Genomic DNA, 15,414 nt, shown 5'->3' on the forward strand with positions numbered 1-15,414 from the left:
ATCTTTGTCATTCTGACAGGGAGGCAAACTGCAGTTATTACACTTCGTGTTTTGAAATATGTGTAACTCTGTTCATATAAAACCCACACTGCTCAAACTTCGTTACTTTTCCTAAAATGTGTATATTTATTTATTTTGGGTCGTGGGGAATGAAGAGAAAAAAATATATGAGCATTTTATGAGCATGGGATTTTGACCCCTCATATACATATGCATAATGCTGCGCTACTTTGCGGCCACACGCCGTTGTCAAGCAACGCTTATTGTTTAGGTGTCCTTTGATAAGCAGGCAGTCATATAATTAGCTAGAACTAGCTAGATCTAATAGATTTGGACATAAACGCGAGTGAAGTCTAACTGGACGCGAGAGAGAGATCAGATCAGCTGCTGCTGACAGAGAACACGCAGCTCTGCATGATCACAGCTCCGCCGCTGTGACGGACCGTTGAGTGGAGCAAAACTAAATACACTAAGAGTTAGACCTAACACACTTAGCTAGTGTATCTACTCTGGAACTAGCTAAACTAGTTAAGAATATATTTATTCTTTACTGTCGGATCACTTATTACAGGTTCAGTGAGCTGCACGAGACTGACGGGCTGTCAGGAGAGGGAGAGGAAAAGAGAGCACCCCGTTTATTTTTCCCATTTTATTATCCAGAGTTTCTGTAAACCTTTGAGTAAAGTAGTTAATCTACTATTAGTAGTTTTGTTTAAATGCATTAATTATGTTTTTTTTTTTATTAGCATAAAATAAATCTCACGTACCCCCTGCAGTACTCCAACGTACCCCTAGGGGTCCGCGTACCCCCATTTGAGAACCACTGCAGTATGAGGTCAACATCATTGTGTTGCCGAATTGTTTATACAAGTGCCATTGTGTTTCTTTCATAACCAAACCCTCCTTTTGTTCTAGTTGTTCTCTTGGTCCTCACTCAGCTTCAGGTTGTGGCTGGCAACCTGCTTTGATTTTTTGATAAACTCTGAAAAACAGGCTTGGGGCTTAACAGGTTAATGAAGATTAATCCTGGAAAATAAGAACCTTGCAAGTGTTTCCTTTCTCCTGATTTACAATGCGAGTCGTTACAATAAACAGTTCAGACTTTAAAGGTCACATGTCATGCTTTTCCGGTTATTACCCGTCCCCTTGTGTGTTATGAAGGTTTTTCTGCATGTGAACGGTCTGCAGAGTTACAAACCCTCAAAGTACACCCTGTAGCGAGTAAAACTCTAACACAGAAAAGTCCTGTCTATGCTGCCCCAGAACGCCTCGTTGAAGATTTCTAATTTTCCATTGTTTGCTTCCTGAGTTCTCTGACGTGTGAACATCCAAATCAACAACAAATGACAAAATGGACCAATCCGCGGAGCACCTCACACACCAGGATCCAGTGGCGGCTGGTGGAAAATATTTTAGGTGGGGCTGTGGAAATGGTGACCAAACAATAGTAGGGGGGTCTGGGGGGATGCTCCCCCTGTAAAAAATTGAGAAAAGACCCCTTAAATTATGACTTCTGGTGATGTTAGAGGGGGGGGGAAGGACAAATTGAGGCTTAAAAATATGAGAAGACTGATCAATGCCTCCATAATCTTCAGTGTGGTTAGCTATGAATCTTCCAAAACTTCCAAACACCTTGTCCTGGACATCGTTTCTATAAACTGTGCAACAGTACAGTAGGCCCACACAAACTGCAGAACACCGGGGCTTTGGGAACACTCAAAATTACTTAAAATTATTTAATTCCCATTTAACCTGTTAAGGGGCTTTTTCCCCCCCGTTTTTTTCTCACCAAACTGTGTCTCAGGGCTTCTTAAAATGTGTCCTACTCATTTAACAGGAAGAAACTCAACTAACTGATGATATGAACTAGGGATGCACGATTTTTTGAAACCGATACCGATAACTTCCTGCTTCTCAAGACCGATACCGATACCGATAACCGATAATAAAAAAATGTTTACGCCACTAATTATTTTAACGCATGTGTATTTTTTTTTCCTCGGCCGCCCCGTAGTTTCAGAGCGCATCGAGTTTAAAATACCATCTACAAGCTGATGCTGACAGCCCCGCTCCTGCCGCCCGCTTGTGGCAGACCACACTTCCACGCTCACCGGCAGGCACCGACTGGCCATCTGGAGGACCGGGAGGGTGTGTGTATGTGTGGCCCGAGCGAGCGAGAGAGAGACCTTACGTGCATTGTTGTTGTTAGCATCTGGTGCTAGCTAGCTGCGCTAACGGATATAAGGAGCTGTTTAAATGAAAACAGAGGAGCGACATTTTGCCACAACTGCGCCGAGCACTTGACTTTATGCAGGAAGCCAGACAGTGGGGCATTGTACGAAAAGTCAGCACACTCAGCACGGATAGTGCGCAACATGATTGCAGCGTCCAGGCAGCTCCGGTTCGAGCATATGCCTTGAGTTGCACATAGCTCCAACGCCCATACCACCGACGACATGTTTGTTTACTGTCCTGGCTTCACGGCCGCACACCATTTACGTCACAGCCAGGCATGAGTTAGGGAGCGCTGGATTTGTGAAGAACTCCCCTCTTCCTAAACCACTAATACCACAGTACTGGCAAAACGGGAGGAGCCGAGTGAAAAACAAGCGCCCCTCATCCCAATCCACCCACACCGCAGTATTTTTTATTTTATTTTACCCAAAAAATATATTGTATATTATCGGGGCTATTAATACTGGTATCGGGTTTATCTGGATGACGTCATAATTCCTAATATCGGACCGATAATTATCGGGTCGATAATTATCGTGCATCCCTAATATGAACCATGTTTACCGAAACAAAACACAAGTCTCACAAGAAGCGTCTAAATGACCCCTGTGCGAAAACGCACTCTAGGTATAAATCAATCGAAATACTTATCGGATATGCACAAACAAGCTTAGCTAACAAGCTGAGATTCCACAGATTCTAGAAATATAAGTATCATCACTGAGCGATCAGAACACACAACGTAGCTTTACTGTAGGTAGCAAAACATGGAGATATGCTCACCTTTTGCTGTTATTCTGATAAAAAACGAGAACGCGGCTGAAGGTTAATCCATAGGTTAATCCAATGTGTCTGTCACTTTGAAAAAAGTATTGACAATCCATAATTCCATTTTTATGTCAAAAACGGAGATTCATTAGCTGCTAATGCTTCCAGAGTGTATGACAGCTTCCTGTTTTGTCTCGTTGGATACAAGTCCAAACAACTCACAGACTGCACCGGGCGCTGACGTAGGCGCCCTGTGACCATCAGATTTGACAACGCTGATTGGCTGAAATTATGTTTTGGTGGCATAGTTTAAAGATAGCAACAGTTGGCTTCTGCTGCACTTGCTGCACTCTCGTCTGGGCGCTGTGCATAGCGCCCAGACGAGAGAGGGTAATGATACACACGGGCAAGGCCAGGCAGGAAACATGTGACTTATCAGTAACTTTAGACATCGTAACACCATTTTAAACGAGATTTTATTGTAGATTATACATTTTACTGATACCAATTATATAATATTTACCTTGTTTATTAAAAATAAAAAATATATTTTTTAAATATATATATTTTTTTTAATGTGGGAAGAGGGGGGGGCGGCGCCCCTAGCGCCCATATGGGCCGGCAGCCACTGCCAGGATCCCTTGGCTAACTAACAGGGAGTCCCAATAGCCGCGTTCACACCGGAGTACTTTTCCCCGTACTTTTCGCGTTTAGTTCCGTTAGTACCCCTTATGTCGCGTTCACACCAAAAAGAGTACTTAGTGCCGGGAACTTTTACCCGCATTTTTAGTGCCTGCTGAGAGATGGTACTTTCCTGGGAGAAAAATGTGCCCCAGTTCTGATTGGCTGGGCGAATTGCAAACCACGCCCCGTAAAACTCTGAAATGTTTTGTAGAGCCGCCATTTTATTATCCTTGCATTAGCATTATTATTAGCATTTGCCCAGCGCACAAACGTAGAGAGACTAACTTATGGCAACACAAAATAAAACATGGGAGCGGTGGAGATGAGGAGGTGTCGGCGTTCTGGCGATTTACTCGGAAGGCTTAAGTAGAAGCTGCTGGAAGTCCCAGCAGCTTCTACTGAAGCCAGTCCCCAACTCCGGGGACTTCCGGCCGGGGACTTCAGGTGACAGTATACGCCGTGAAGTTGTTTGCGGCCTGCCAGTAAACCCAAAGCAGAAGAAGACGACAAAGTGACGTCAGCGGCTCATTTGCGTAACCTTCCCTCAGGGAACTTATTCCGGTGTGAACACGATCTGTACTTAGTGCCGGGGCACTAAGTGCCGGCACTAAGTACGGCAAAGTACTTGGTGTGAACGCGGCTATTGACTTGCATAGAGCTCCCTGAACGCTGGCAATAGACGAGTTGGGAACGCGGAGAAATGCTCTCCGTAGACCCATTCTCACAGCGTTATATACCTTTTTCTTACTCAATATCAAGCCACACTTATTGTTTTTGCTTCGGCTGTGAGTGTTTGTGTGTGCTCAGGATGAGTTTCGCTTGTTCTCGTTGTATCGCCGACCCGGAAACTCGTCCGCTCCGCACCTGTCAGCAACGAGCCTCGCAACGTCCCGTCCAATCAGAGCACACTGGGCTCACAGGGAGGGGGGGGGGGGGGCAGGAGCTCCAACAAGCCGTTTAGGACAGAGAGTGAATACCTGGTGAATACACATGCTGTACAGAGATGCTGCATGAGAAACCAACGTGAGTTTGGAAAATTGCACAATTTAAATCTATTCTAGTATACCTCAACAATGGAAATATGATCAGTTGAAATGGCCATGACATGGGAGCTTTAAAATGCAGCCATAGAAGAGAGAGTGGCAGGAAATCAGCTCCACTCCTCCCTGAGATGTTATGAAACAGAAAGGAGCTGATGATGCACCATGATCACAGTGCAGCTGAGGATCAGAGCAGCAGGAAGTGAGGCTGAGGTCTCCCCTCAGCCATTAGGACCCTCCCTGGAGAGAGAGGCTGTCTGTCTGCTGCCTGTCAGCAGCTGGGCCCGAGAGGCAAACACACCGAGGACCAGCCTCCACTGTGAGAGAGTAAAAGACTATATATCTATATCACTTTATAGACCGTCTGCTGCCTGTTATTTAAAAATGAGCAACTCTGTTCAAAACAATCATGTCGATACATTTCAATGGACATATCAGAGTTTATGATCGATTAAAAGCTAAAATACATCAGAGAAAAAGGAAAGTAGCATCTATCTGAAAGTAATCACTGAAGAATCAATAGTGACTAGGGCTGAAATGATTTGTCTATCAACAGAAAATAGGCACAAGGTATTTTAATAATTGATTAATTGTTTAAGTAATTTTGCGTGCAAAAATGTCAGAAAATGCTCTTTTCAGCGTCTCAAACATGGACATTTCCTGCTTTTCTTATATCATGTTAAAGTCAATATGTTTTGGATTTACAAAACAAGAATGAGATGGACATGTTTTAGACCCCTACGTTAATCGATTGATTAGGTCAATAGTCTGCAGATGAATCTATAATAAAAGTAATAGTTATTGCAACACATAACTGCACAGTTACAGTATGTCAATGTTTGATTGGGGAGTAAGTGCTTTAGCAAATTGCTGACGTTGGATAGCTGAACGTTTAAGTGATGTTGAACTCAGTGAGCCTGATGTTGTTGAGTTTAAGTACAATTGATCCAGAACCTCCTGTAAAGGTTTAGTCATCTCTCCGAGTTTCTTGTGTGGTTTGCAATAAGTGATACACATGGATCTGATGGGTCTATTGTGATATTAAAGCGAGCCTCTTCAAAATGAGCCCTGGGTGTTAAAGACATGAAAGGATTTGACGATGCACAACTAGTTACAGAAATGCATCTTATCAAGTAAGATGTAGCACAGGAGGGTGTGGTGTGTGTGGACCTAATCTGCTCTCTGCAGCTGTGTGTGTGTGTGTGTGTGTGTGTGTGTGTGTGTGTGTGTGTGTGTGTGTGTGTGTGTGTGTGTGTGTGTGTGTGTGTGTGTGTGTGTGTGTGTGTGTGTGTGTGTGTGTGTGTGTGTGTGTGTGTGTGTGTGTGTGTGTGTGTGTGTGTGTGTGTGTGTGTGTGTGTGTCATCTGGGAGTGGCCAGCTTCTCTCTAAAGGTCCTTACAGTAACTCTTTACTCTTCCTCCAATTACCGAGCTGCATCTCGAGCTCACTTCCTGTTAGTGGTTCTGGCGCTGCTGTCGGCTAATGCTGCATTTTGTAAAAAGCTCTGCACTTCCACTAATCTGTGCCCTGAGGAATACAGCATCCTTCATGTGAGGGTAGGTTTTTATATCTTTATGCTGCCTTTTGAGATTACAGAAGAAGCCGGCTTAATGTGCAGTTTGTTTATCCACTCTGTTTTCGCGCTAATGCAAGATAAACAAACGTATTTATCTTACTTTAAATTGTACATATTGTGAGAGTATTGATTGAACGGATAATTGTGATTTAATATTTAATGTGCTGGGCTTTAGTGGACTCTTTGAATCATAGTCTTATTATTAAACAATATTCTGCATACTGCACATATTAACTTTGATAGCAATTACTTTTTGAATTGATCTGAATCATTGCCGCTGCTTTAGGAGCTAATGGCTAGCTAAATAAGACTTTGTAATGTCTTTTAACCTATTATTTTGTATTAATAATTATGTCTATACTTCTATTTAATCTAATCTGTTTGCTTGGTTAATTTCAAATTAGGTATGAATAGGGCGTTGTAAAAAATATCTAATTTAGTTTATGTTGCGATATGGTTCACGATATTGGAAATAGATTTTTATAGCAACACATTCATTTGCCTTTTGTCTGTAGAATACACATTTCAGGTTGGGACTTTTTCGCCACATTCTGAATATAATTGAGTCAAATGTCTTTAATACATATTACATATTGCGTCTCCTCAGACTAGTCCATATTGTCATATCACTAACATTTCAGATTCTTTTTTCAGCCCTGCTAGTCATAAACAGATGATATTCAAAGTACAAACTGTCCATGATGGAGCGAATGAGAGCAACACTTGCAGCCTGTTGTTGTTTCTGTAGTTTCATCACAAGGTTTGTGACCTCAGGCTCTTCCTGTCTGAAGCTACTGCCAATAATTGTGGCCGAGCGCAATCTTTAATGTTTTTCTCGGTTATAATTGGTCATAAGGTGCCTTCATGCCGATCTTCAGACTGTTCTCCAGCTGAATGAAGTGGAGTCTTTCTGTTTTCGTAAAGGACTGTAACACCAACTCTGGCAACTAGCTGTTATATAAATGCTATATATATTTTTAAAGTCAACTAAGAATAACTTGAAAGACAGTGATATTGCACTGAGGTTTTCCTTTAATGGTGAAAGAGTGTCAGTAAAAAACAACCCTACTTTAACTCATTCCTTTTTCTTTTTGTTGCCTTTTTTCTTCAGTTCAATGTTACCATCCTTCCAAAAATAATGCTATAAGTAATTTACTTTCCTCAACTTTAATGAACAATGTGTTGTTTTTAAGCTGTTTGCTCAAGGCAATAGAAAGGCAGCACTGAGTACAATTTAATATCTGTTATATTCATTGTAAGCAAAATCATTATTGGGATTTCAACATCATTATTTTGGATTTGTATATATTGTGCTGCCCTAATTGTTGCTCAAAGAAGTGCATTTTCCGAGCAAACAGCTTACAGCATTTATCCATGGCAAAAAACCTAGACTAATCTGTCAGGTTTTAAAAAGATCTATTTCTACCTGCAGGGCACACTTTGGATTTCCCCGAATGGAAATGAGAGTGATTACACAAACAATGTAGACAAAAAATGATTGAGAACAGAAACGTTTCCTTTTTTTCTGCCATCCTCTAAGTTGCAGCTGAAACATTTTGGACTCACACACCTCCCTCGTAGAAGTCAGACATGAGATCTCTGCAGAATACAGAGAGCTTGTCCTGGAAGCGAGAGGCTTGGTCAGCATTATGTGAACTTGTTTCTTAAGTGCTCGATTGTGATGGACATTCATTTAAAGGTCACCTATTATGCAAAATCCACTTTCTCATGTCTCTTCTACATCAACATGTGTCCCCTCTTCTTCATGTCTCTTCTACATCAACATGTGTCCCCTCTTCTTCATGTCTCTTCTACATCAACATGTGTCCCCTCTTCTTCATGTCTCTTCTACATCAACATGTGTCCCCTCTTCTTCATGTCTCTTCTACATCAACATGTGTCCCCTCTTCTCCATGTCTCTTCTACATCAACATGTGTCCCCTCTTCTCCATGTCTCTTCTACATCAACATGTGTCCCCTCTTCTCCATGTCTCTTCTACATCAACATGTGTCCCCTCTTCTTCATGTCTCTTCTACATCAACATGTGTCCCCTCTTCTCCATGTCTCTTTTACATCAACATGTGTCCCCTCTTCTTCATGTCTCTTCTACATCAACATGTGTCTCTTCTACATCACCATGTGTCCCCTCTTCTTCATGTCTCTTCTACATCAACATGTGTCCCCTCTTCTTCATGTCTCTTCTACATCAACATGTGTCCCCTCTTCTCCATGTCTCTTCTACATCAACATGTGTCCCCTCTTCTTCATGTCTCTTCTACATCAACATGTGTCCCCTCTTCTCCATGTCTCTTCTACATCAACATGTGTCCCCTCTTCTTCATGTCTCTTCTACATCAACATGTGTCCCCTCTTCTTCATGTCTCTTCTACATCAACATGTGTCCCCTCTTCTTCATGTCTCTTCTACATCAACATGTGTCCCCTCTTCTTCATGTCTCTTCTACATCAACATGTGTCCCCTCTTCTTCATGTCTCTTCTACATCAACATGTGTCCCCTCTTCTTCATGTCTCTTCTACATCAACATGTGTCCCCTCTTCTCCATGTCTCTTCTACATCAACATGTGTCCCCTCTTCTTCATGTCTGTTCTTCATCAACATGTGTCCCCTCTGTGGAAAGAGACTCTGAAAGTTTCAGGAACAAAGATTCTCTCTCTTTTTGTCCTGATCCATTTCTATAAAAACCTGTCTGAAAATGAGCTGATCAGATTTTGGCCACTTTATGATTTCATAACGATGTGTTGTCTTGTGTAACCATTAGCCAATCAGCAACCAAGGTAACCCCCCCCCCCCACCATATCACCTGAATCTCCTCCTAGAGCACCATTGTGTTCTTTTTAACCAAATCTCTCTCAGAGGGGCGTGGGGAGGGGCTCCTTATTTTCATCTAAAGCAGTGGTTCCCAACCTGGGGGGCGCCAAAGATCGCAGGGGGGGCGCCAGGCCTCAGATTATTTGAAGCCAAATATCAGATTTAGACTTTTTTTTATTTATTTTTTATTACATATAATTGTAACTCAATACATGATTGTCACTAAAAGCCTTGTCTCTTCATTACAATACAATATACAAAATAATTGATTAATTCATTTGAATAAAAATTCAAGTTAGTATTAAAGGCATAAAAATACAAACATGTATAATTTTTTCTTTGATAGAAATGTTCCTTCTGCCCGTAAAGTGTCCAAACCAGGCTTTGCTGGATAAGCGCATTTTTAAAAACATAGTCATTGTCCATGCCGGTTTCAGTTGGATTATTTGTCACAGTTGCTCCGATCAGATCGGTCTCCTCCATTTAGATTATTTACGACTTTTGAATCCACATAAACACATCGGCAAAATCCGGCTTACTTTGAGCATGTGTTTTAAACAGTTTAATCCCTTTGTGAATTGTTTCCACTTCCGCGCCGTCCTTTAATTTCTTCATACAGCGGGAATTAATCCTGAGTCCAATAACCATCAAAGTCACTCCAATAGTGCTCCTTAATTGCGCTTTCATCCTCCTTTAACAACATACTTCACATTCATCCAGTTTGTGACAGTAGTTGTAGCATTTTTGAGACTTTTAAACTTTAATTACCGCTGTTACGGTTCCCCCCCGCGAGTGTGTGTGGGGGGGGCGGCCCTTCCAACAGGAGTCATTTGGGGGGGCTCTTGGGAAAAAAGGTTGGGAACCACTGATCTAAAGTAACAGACAGAGAATCAGCACTTGGGAAACAGGGCTGAAACAGAGGGGATTATGGGATGCTGCAATGATCTGTTTGGTGTTTCAGACAATCAGAGACATGTTCTGTGTATATCTGAGAACTATGATATATTGATGAAAAACTGTATAATAGGGGACCTTTAAATATCAAAGTCCCACAGTCCAGCTTCAAGCAGCATTTGTATAACAGTGACACTCTTTATTTGCAGGTATCCCCTCTGACCTCTGGTTGTAAGACATCCACTGCAGAACAGTAGAAGATGAGTAAGTCCCCGACCCCCAGTGGTACCCCGGTGCAGCTCAGCCCCAGCGATGGGGTCCCGGAGAGCCTCCCGTCTCCACAGCACTCCACCCCAGGCTCCGGACCCCCGCAGAAGAAACGCATCTCCAGCCTCCTCCAGAGTCCGGTGAGAAGGCTGTGTGTCTGCGAGATTTATTGCCTCAGTCTTTCCCCTTCTCTAATGTCCTCACATCACAATAAATCTGCTCTGAGACGCAGTCAGGGCTGGATCCTCTCTGAGTGCATGACTCTGTGTTTCTGCTGCTAATGAAGCGAGGTGGAGAGGCTGAGCATTAAGTGAGAGCATTCATTTAAGATGTTTACTTACCCCTTACCAGAGGTGGGACGTAGTGGAGTACAAATACTTTGTTACTGTACTTAAGTACATCTTTCTGATATCAGTACTCCACTACTTATTTTTCTGACAAGTCTTTAACATTTTGAACCCAAACACCTGTACTTTCTACTTCTTACATGTTGAACACAAATACCTGTACTTTCTACTTCTTACATGTTGAACACAAATACCTGTACTTTCTACTTCTTACATGTTGAACCCAAACACCTGTACTTTCTACTTCTTACATGTTGAACACAAATACCTGTACTTTCTACTTCTCACATGTTGAACACAAATACCTGTACTTTCTACTTCTTACATATTGAACACAAATACCTGTACTTTCTACTTCTTACATGTTGAACACAAATACCTGTACTTTCTACTTCTCACATGTTGAACACAAATACCTGTACTATCTACTTCTCACATGTTGAACACAAATACCTGTACTTTCTACTTCTTACATATTGAACACAAATACCTGTACTATCTACTTCTCACATGTTGAACCCAAACACCTGTACTTTCTACTTCTTACATGTTGAACACAAATACCTGTACTTTCTACTTCTCACATGTTGAACCCAAATACCTGTACTTTCTACTTCTTACATGTTGAACACAAATACCTGTACTTTCTACTTCTTACATGTTGAACACAAATACCTGTACTTTCTACTTCTCACATGTTGAACCCAAATACCTGTACTTTCTACTTCTTACATGTTGAACACACATACCTGTACTTTCTACTTCTTCTATGTTGAACCCAAATACCTGAACTTTCTACTTCTTACATGTTGAACTCAAATACCTGTACTTTCTACTTCTCTCATTTTCCAAACAGCTGGTTCCTTTAGTCTGAATGTGTGTTTGATGCGTGATCATTATTCTTTAGAGTCATTGCGTGCCTATTGATTTGAACACGATCCGTGTATCCATCATTTCCTGGTCTTCTCTAAAGAAGAGGGACCAATGGAAACGTTGTCATGTTGCCGTTGTTCAGCATGGAAACATTCATTAGCTAACAATGACATTATTGTTCTATTAATATAAAGGGAGGTCAGGTACTCTTTAAAACAGCTGCTAGCTATGGGTACTTTTTACTGAAGTACATTTCAAAGCCCTTTGACTTGAGTCAAGAAGTTTAGTCAGTACTTCTACTTTAACAGGAGTATATTTAAACACGAGTATCTGTACTTCTACTTGAGTAAAGGATGTCTGTACTTGTGCCATCTCTGCCCCTTACTGCTGTAGTGAAGGGACTGTGTTCAAAATCCAGGGTTCAAAAGACCATTTTATTTTTTCTTTCCCTCACATACGTCTATTTTTTATTAAAAGTTTAAACAAAAATGGATTAAGGAGAGAATACGATAAATTAACTCCAGATGCAGCAATAGTCATCTGACCAAGGTGAACTAAATAATACCATAATATCATAAATTGGAGGCCGATTGTTTATTTGATTAGTATTAGTAACCACTTCCCTGTATACGTTTAGTTGTTGTGCTGTGTAGAAATACTCTTGCTCATGTTGTAAAATTGCAGAGATGCCAGCAAAGAAGTCCTTAAGAACAAGGCCTTCAGAAGCGATGAAAGGAAGTGCTGCTAGATAAACTTTACAAAAGTTAACATGTGTTTTTCCAGAGTTCAGTACTGGTGTTAAAGGAATATTAGAAGGCATCAAAGAGCAGTATTTAGTAAGTGGTATCAACATCTTCCTCCAATTGGGATCATTGGACCGGTAGATTTTCTAGAATTATACAATTATAAACATATGATATTCATGCAATTTTGTATCTTACTTAAATAATAACGTATAATTATGGACTTCCCTCTTGACCACTTGTTTAATGTTCTATTAACTAGAAGAAAAACAAAAATAAGAAAACATTGGTGAATTGCAGAAATTGTAGACACAAACAAAATAGGAGGAGATTTTAATTGAGTATAATTATGAAACTTAAATGATTAGTGTTAACTTTGCATACCCTACATATATGTGATACTATAATAATCTCTATGTGTGTGTGTAGTCGTTCAGGGAGGAGCTGGACGTGCTGATCCAGGAGCAGATGAAGAAGGGGGGCAGCTCCTCGAACCTCTGGGCTCTCAGGCAGCTCGCTGACTTCATGTCGTCTCACGGCTCTCCGGCCGCGTTACCCGTCTCCCCTTCCAGTACGTGCACTTTAAAGAATATTTAATACAGCTTTAAAATACTGACTGTAAGCATGGTAGTTAGAAAATGAAATACTGATATGTTAATGTTAATGAAAAGCCATTCAATGCATTCCACACTCTGTAAAACGATCTGCTTTGATATAGTTTATCTGCAGCGTATGTATGTGTGTATGTATACAGTAGATGTGTATGATTATAGGTATTTTCTGCATGTATGTATATGTATATGTAAATGTATTACATGCATATATATTCATTTAACAATGTTCCTGGTCATTCTTTTTTCTCTTTGTACATATAAACCAGTACAGACCATTGTCCCATTTGTATGCATATATGTTGCTTTCCACTTCTAAATGGCAAACATTACTTATTTTTGAAACGCAATACAAATATTTTTGATCAGAAAAGCCATTTTAAGTATGGCTATAGTCTACTACACAGATCATTTCAATTGTGATTAAAAAGATGTGATTTTAGCCCCACTGCAGACCACCGTCACCCCTCTCTCCTTCTCTCCCTCACTCTCTCCTTCTCTCCCTCAGACATGATGATGGTGACCCCCATCAACGACCTTCAGATCTGGGAGCCCGGCAGCCTGGTGAAGGGCGAGCGCTTGATGCGCTGCAAGCTGGCGAGCGTCCATCGCCTGTTCGATCTGTACGGCTGGGCCCAGATCAGCCGCACGTGTCTCACTGTCAGTGCCACTTCCTTCTCACGTTTCATTCCTGATCTTTTTCTCATTTTCATTTAATTAATTCTGCGGCTTTTTAGTCACCTGTTCAGAATACATATTTTTTCTGGCTGTTTGTGGTCGGAGCTAAACATGAAATCCGCTTTGGTCCGAAGTTTTCTCTGGAAGTTTCTCTCATAGCTGGGACTAACTGAGTTGATCGTGGTGCAGTAGATGCTGAAAGAGATATAATGGACTTTGTTGATATAGTTGGCAGCAGTCTTAAAGGAGTGATGACTATCCAAATGCTTCAGATAGGGGGCCGCATTCCTCATAATCTATCTTATAATAGTGTCTTGTGATCTTCATAGGCGCCGCGGGCATACACATTTACATTACACCTCACTTAGCTCAGTTTTAAAGAGGCTATATCAGCAATAAACATCCACATCAAAACCATATTTTATCTTAACATCGTTATTGTGAACTGAAAATACATTTAGCTGAATAGCCAAAAAGAAATGTTGCGAGAACAGCATATAAAATGTTCCTTATTCGGTGAGCGCGGTGTCCAGTAGTAACATGGTTTCTTGCAAAATAGTTGGTTTATCTGTTTATGTGCTTTTTGTATTTCAAGTGCAATTTAGGCCAAATTAGAGAGAAATCTTTTGACCTTAACACAGTTTTTTCTTAGGTTTTGATATCTTCTCTTCCTCTGTACTGTCTGTACTGATGCTCTCTTCCTCCTGACAGCTGCGTGTTAGTAAAGAACAGGAACACTTCCTGGTGCTGCCACACGGCCTGGCCTACAGCGAGGTGACCGGATCCAATCTGGTGAGTCACACACACACTTTAAAAGTAAAGGAAATGTGTAAAATAAATGGTATGTTTTTCACTGAAGTCATGGTTAACGCCTCGTTACTCCTCCTTATGTTTATTTCAGCGTGGAATTAGATTGGACTGAATCTATGTAATAGTATTTAAGTGAATCTTTTGGTGGTTTGGTTGGCTTTTTTCACATGCATTTCAAACGGCTTGCTTCCAGGTGAAGGTGAATATCGTGGGTGAGGTGGTGGAGAAGGGGAGCACCAACCTGGGCGTGGACACGGAGGAGTTCAGCCTTCACTCGGCCATCTACTCCGCCCGGCCTGACGTTCGCTGCCTGCTCCACCTCCACACGCCGGCCACCGCTGCTGTGAGTCACTACACAGAGTTAGCTTTAGCTCTGTTTTACCTGTAGGAGACACCATTATACTTCTGATGCTCACGTCCAGATTCAATTAGCTTCAATTAGCTTAACTGCCATAAAACTAAATGTTACAAGATTACATTTCAACACATCATGGTAACTGAATAGAGCTTGGATGCATTAGCTGCTAACAGCTAACAGCTTTGATAATGTATGACTATAAGGGAATATACAGTAGGGTTCTTCCTTGGGTGCTTTGATAGTGACTTTACTGAATTGATCATTACAGTAGAATAAGCCTACCATCTAAACTACATATTACGATGGCGTCGGCTAGGTGGCAGACTCTTGCAAGCATGTGTATATCTTATCTTATTATAAAGTTGGATGTAATTTCATATTAGCATTGTAACATTTGCAGCGTCTCCTTGTTCCGTTCGGTCTGATAACATGATATCATTGTCCAGCAGGGATTTGCTTGTAAAGCACTTTGTGACACTGTGAACATGAGCTTGTTGTTATGACCTTTTCTAACCAGGTTTCCTCGATGAAGTCCGGCCTGCTGCCACTGTCCCACGAGGCTCTGCTGGTCGGCGATGTGGCGTATTACGACTACAACGGGGTGATGGAGGAGGAGGAGGACAGGGTGGAGCTGCAGAAGAGCCTCGGTCCGACCTGTAAGGTGAGCGCAACACAAGAGCAAAGACATTTAGTCTGAAAC

General features: G+C 41.4%; 1 protein-coding gene across 7 annotated transcripts in view; it reads left to right on the top strand.

Moving 5' to 3' along the window:
* add2 (adducin 2 (beta)) overlaps window positions 1-15,414 on the top strand; it is a 34,870-nt gene that overhangs the window by 3,346 nt on the left and 16,110 nt on the right. For 5 of the 7 annotated variants that reach the window (XM_034226932.1, XM_034226936.1, XM_034226939.1 and 2 more), the window contains exons 2-7: window positions 10,237-10,434; window positions 12,687-12,828; window positions 13,377-13,528; window positions 14,258-14,338; window positions 14,550-14,699; window positions 15,232-15,375. In XM_034226932.1, coding sequence (XP_034082823.1) covers window positions 10,288-10,434; window positions 12,687-12,828; window positions 13,377-13,528; window positions 14,258-14,338; window positions 14,550-14,699; window positions 15,232-15,375 — 816 coding nt within the window. In that variant the 5' untranslated portion in view covers window positions 10,237-10,287. Of the gene's footprint in view, window positions 1-6,149; window positions 6,283-10,236; window positions 10,435-12,686; window positions 12,829-13,376; window positions 13,529-14,257; window positions 14,339-14,549; window positions 14,700-15,231; window positions 15,376-15,414 lie in introns of those variants that run through there. The other 2 variants (XM_034226933.1, XM_034226934.1) reach the window with 2 other exon arrangements.

The sequence above is a fragment of the Gymnodraco acuticeps genome, unplaced genomic scaffold (genome assembly GCF_902827175.1).
Source record: "Gymnodraco acuticeps unplaced genomic scaffold, fGymAcu1.1, whole genome shotgun sequence".
In the NCBI taxonomy this organism is placed as follows: domain Eukaryota; kingdom Metazoa; phylum Chordata; class Actinopteri; order Perciformes; family Bathydraconidae; genus Gymnodraco; species Gymnodraco acuticeps.